Source organism: Cibotium barometz, chromosome 24 (genome assembly GCF_041138505.1).
Source record: "Cibotium barometz isolate CiBa-2024 chromosome 24, ASM4113850v1, whole genome shotgun sequence".
NCBI lineage: Eukaryota > Viridiplantae > Streptophyta > Polypodiopsida > Cyatheales > Cibotiaceae > Cibotium > Cibotium barometz.
In genome coordinates, this window is record NC_141069.1 from 54,312,031 (window position 1) to 54,317,250 (window position 5,220).

Below are 5,220 nucleotides of genomic sequence, written 5' to 3' on the forward strand. Positions count from 1 at the left end.
TTTACTATATATAAATACAAAAAAGAAATGAAATACATATAGCCTAATGTGTGTGTGTGTGTGGATATATTTGTGTATGTGTGTATAATGTAATATATAAATATAGACATATAGTTTATATATGTTTTAGGCTATATATATTTGTGTGTGTGTGTGTGTGTCTTTAGGTTATACATATTTTAGGCCTCACACACATACACTCACATATGGCTGAAAATGTATTCTATTATACACACATACACTCACATATGGCTGAAAATGTATTCTATTATACACACACACACACACACACACACACATATTAGACTAAAAATCTATAAAGATATATGTATTTGTGTGTGTATAATATATATATATATACACTATATATTTTAGAATATATATAAATACAAAAATGAAATGATATACATGTAGCCTATATATGTATATATACATATATATATATATGTATATATATATGTGTGTGTGTGTGTGTGTGTGTGTGTGTCTGTGTATACATATATATATATATATGTGTGTGTGTGTGTGTGTATATATACATATATGTATTAAACACACACACACACACACACACATATATTGAGAAGACGGTAGATAAATACGTGGCCCAATATGAAAAGGGAGAATATTCACATTCCAATTCGTGGATGATGAAGTAGCTCTATTTGAGCATTTGAGTGAAAGTATCCTCAACTCCTACCGGTGAAAAACGGGTGAGGCATATTTATATTATCTAGAGGAAGATTTTCACAAAGTTGCCACGTGGGAAGAATTTGGAAGTTCGAGAAGGAGAGGAGAAGGTTTGAAGAGGTTTAGGTAGAATTTGAATTTGCAGTGCAGTCTCAAAAGACGTGCGAAGCACGGGTTGCCCACTAGTACAATTAAAGTTTTGTAATTGTAAGCACTCGATGCTTCAAGAACTTATATAACGGGAGTCGCTTTGTGTAAGAGTGCATGTGTGGGTCGCATGCTCAGAGTGGGATTTGAACCTATGAAAATGGGCTTCGTAAAGTCTTACACCAACCATTACGTCAATATCATGTATTTGTTGCTTCTCACTTGTTTGAAAATGTTGAAAAAAAAAGTTTTTCTTTGTGTTTGTTAGCACGAGTGATGGTACACAAGTATATAAGATAAATGAATCACTAGCAAGGCACCATTTCGAAATGAGAATTTGTAACTTGTTTTTTTTTTAAAGAGTGAACCTTCAAAGGAAAATTTGAGCACATTGTAACCACTGCAGTAGCTCAATTGGTAGAAAAGGACGAGTGTTATCCTAAGAGGTCTTGAGGTCGATCCTCACTGACTGGAGTGGGGTGTGTGAGCTGTATAGGTGTAAATATCTATTTCCGCTAAGGCTTTACAAAATGAACTCATCAATTGAGTTTTATTTGTGGGAATGGGTGCGTGTAAGGGATCGAAGGGAATATAGTAGACGAAAGCAAATTGCAATGCATGTGGAGAAATTGCCTTACCACTTGGCCACCAACTCTTCCAGGGCTGGTGTGGGTGGGGACACTGGTCAGTGACCAGCGTAGCGAATCGCTGAAATAAGCCCAATGGCCCATCAATGATCAAGGCAGTCTCGGCACGTTTTTCTTTAGGCGCTTTGGGGAGACGAGATGAGAGCACATGATGCTTGCTGTTGCCTTGTGGCGGTGGTGGTAGTCAAGCTTAAAGTGCGTTGGAACATTCATTTTATATATTTTTAAAGGTGGTATAAGTGGTCACGCTTCTTCCAAATCACAGCCACAAGACTCTCACACAGGCTTCTTCGTATTGAGCTTCTTCATTCCGGCAGCTTTGTCTGTACGCCCGTCCTGCCCTTACCATTTTCCCGTCCTTAGCCATGACAGGAGGACCTGCAGAATCACTACGTCCGATGGGCGGGATCGCATGTCCCTCCTCAGACTATTCTACTGACCAAGCCCCCAGTATCGGAGTTGCCCAGCTTACAATATTCTACTCCGGCAGGGTTAACGTCTACGACCATATTCCGGCCGACAAGGTAAACATCATGTATAAGAAGATGATTGCTGTTGTACCGTAATTGTTCCCAATTTCTTCTGGTGCCTAGAAGTTGTGGACGTTAAGCTAATATGATTGCTGTCAACTGCAGGCACATGCTGTCATGCTGCTTCTCTCGAATGGGGACCCTAATTGTGAGGGTAGACCCTCGCCTATTAAGCCCGTGCAGGCAAACGCAAAGCCCAGTAGTACAAGTACCTCTAATAGTATTGGTGGGGTGCGATCTACGCCCTCTGCACCTCCTCGCCCATCTCCATGCACGATCACGCAAGTAGAAAAGAAGCAGCAGCCTCAGCTTTTAATCAAGCGATCCCAAGCTGGTATGCGCCCTCCTCCCCCTCTCTCTCTCTCTCTCTCTCTCTCGCGCGCGCGCGCGCTCTCACATGCACTTTCTCTCCTTCTAACCGAGAATCAATTCTCTGCAGAACTTCCATTCGCGAGGAAGGCATCGCTTGCACGCTTTTTGGAGAAGCGCAAAGACAGGTACTAAATGAATTACGCCCTTCTCGTGTTTTAATTTGGCTGTGTAGGAGTCAGTTTGCGTGCAAGAGTTTAGACTCAAGTGGGATTTGATCGCTTTTTGCAGAGTCGAGGTTAAAAATGTCACTCTCAAGGAAACATCAATAGACGAATTAGATTCCCGCAGCAAGAAGATCAAGCTGTTGCTCTAGAGTCAGGGTTCTGGAAAAGATAGGTTAGACTTAGCCCATAACTTGTTCAAATTTGTGTGGAGATTGCCCAAAATTGTGAGAGAAGGAGAACAATCCTTTTCAAAAATTTCAAGTTTTAGTTATATTTTTCAAAATTTATATAGAAATGCCTTCTCAAAATGGCCAAGTCAATTTCCTCTTCAAATTACAATGAAAAAGCTTTTAATCCGACTCAAATAGAATGTATCTCTCGAACACTGCTCTAGACAACCAACACCACCCGACTAATCACAACAAAGTTTGACCAATCAACACCCTCTTGACCACCAACACTTTGCTTTCAAGTGGGGATTGAAATGCCCAAATTCCAATGTCATCTTTGTATTTCACAAAAGAAGGTGCATCTACTATTTCTTACGGGGAGCTTGCCACACGACACCTTCTAGGTCGGCCACGTGGTAGCCCAACTGCCCAGGTCAAGGTGTGAATATCATGCCAGACTTGAGGCCCCAGCTCCTTAAGGCTCCCCAACGTGACGGGAGTGTGCCTATGAGTCACGACTCTAGTAAATTGATCATCATGCAATAATGGATGGCAGTAATGGAGGAACTCTGTGTGTGTGTGTGTGTGTGTGTGTGTGTGTGTGTGTGTGTGTGTGATGAGTGAAGCAATCAATCATGACGCTATGATGACACTTAGATAGCCGTGGATTTTATGACTCCATGGAATAGTTGATGAGATTTAAACCTTTAAAAAGCATATATATATATTTGCATAAAGGAAGCATGTGTATGAGTCATGAGTGAAATTGATGAGAGCGATGGATTTTGGGATTTCATCGATGGGCCAATGCTAACATCTCAGCCCTTCCTATGATATCCCTAGACCAACTCACATTCCACCATCTATTCAGCATCTTCTACGTTGTCAGAGAGAGAGAGAGCTGACAGAAATACTTGCTCATATATAGATAGAGAGAAAGAGACAAGGAGAGGAGTTCCTCGTGTCCTCTTGAGAGGGTCCTCATATTGCATGCAGAGAGGGGCTATTGATCCAACAACACCCTCGATGGGTCAGTGCTAACCCCTAGACCAACTCGCATTTCACCATCTATTTGACATCTTACGTCGCGCACGCGCGCGAGAGAGAGAGAGAGAGAGAGAGAGAGAGAGAGAGAGAGAGAGAGAGAGAGAGAGAGAGAGACATGACACAAATACTTGCTCATATACATAGAGAGAAAGAGAGAGGGAGAGGAATTCCTCTTGCCCTCTGAAGAGGGCTCTGATATTACATGCAGAGAGGGGCTATTGATCCAGCAACACCCCTACTACAACTCTTGAGTGCTACGAGAGAGAGAGAGAGAGAGAGAGAGAGACTTTGCGAGATATGGCATCATGCAGGGACCCAATGCAAAATAGCTTCGATGTGGCATGCGAAAAATTGGTGCTTGACGCCAAAATAAAGAGAGACGGAGAGGGTTCCGACACTACTAGCGAGCCTATGTATGTGAGCAAGATAGACAAAGAGTGCTTCCACATGTATTTGAGAGCGAGTATCAAGAACTGTAGAAGAAATCATGTGTTAGGGGAGAGATCGAGGAGAAGAAACTGCATGTTCAAGGTTCCATGCATGTTTGAGTATGGAAGAGGAGAAGAAATCGCCTATTCAATCTCCCACACATGTTTGAGAGATCGAGCTCCCATGTTTGCTTGACAGACTCATGTTAAGATATCAAGCTCAACATGAACTGACACTCAGGAGGTGCCTGCATGCCCATTTGACATTTATATCACTGGCGGGTTTGGTAGCTCGCACCAACATATCTTCGCCAAAGATTCTACAACTGGACTATACTAACTAGTCCACACCTACCCACTCCACTTAGCGCGTTCACATTATGGATTGCTTGTATATACTCTATTATGTCTGTTAGTCACTTTATCTTCTTTGTAGACCTCTTTTATTGTGTGCGAAAGAAGAAGAATTTTCAGCCTCTCACCTTGTGTGTTCTCTTCTAGGGTTTATGTGAGTGTGTGTGTGTGCTTGCAAGAGCTCAAGCTCTCTTCTCCCCTGCATCATTTCATGGTATTAGAACCTAGTTTCTAGGGGCTGAGTGGCAAGCAAAAGAAGCATAGGAAGCGGTACGAGGCTAAGAGCTTCATCTACTCTTCGCCCTTTGTGTTGGCTACTACACCCTTGTCTTGGGAGCTCTTCGAGAGGCACTGGCAAATGAACTCTGATTGAGGATCTTTCTTCATGGGATTAGAGCTACAAGGTAATTAATCTATTTGTTAGACGAAATTTTCAAGCCGAAAACGTGTTTCGGGCACGTCTAGACCTCCATTTTTCAGTTCGCAGAGCATTCATGGGCACTGCGAGTAAGTTTCGATTCTTTGCAGAACTCTATTTTTGGAACTGCAAGAAGGGCGATTGGTTGTGTAGAAAATGTGTGTACTGCAAAGAGGTCTTAAATTTGCCATTGGGTGTATGTATGCAAATTGAGGTCACTGGTTGTGATAGTTTGAGTGCAGTATAGTACCGG

At 42.2% G+C, this 5,220-nt stretch overlaps 1 protein-coding gene across 1 annotated transcript; it reads left to right on the forward strand.

The window, feature by feature from the left end:
- The first annotated feature begins 1,710 nt into the window (after positions 1–1,710).
- LOC147625453 (protein TIFY 10b-like) lies at positions 1,711–2,859 on the forward strand. The gene is made up of 4 exons (XM_086818785.1): positions 1,711–2,008; positions 2,120–2,348; positions 2,454–2,511; positions 2,615–2,859. Exons 1-4 carry the CDS (start codon positions 1,850–1,852, stop codon positions 2,697–2,699), a joined length of 531 nt encoding a protein of 176 aa, XP_086674911.1. The 5' UTR covers positions 1,711–1,849; the 3' UTR covers positions 2,700–2,859.
- Positions 2,860–5,220: the final 2,361 nt, after the last annotated feature.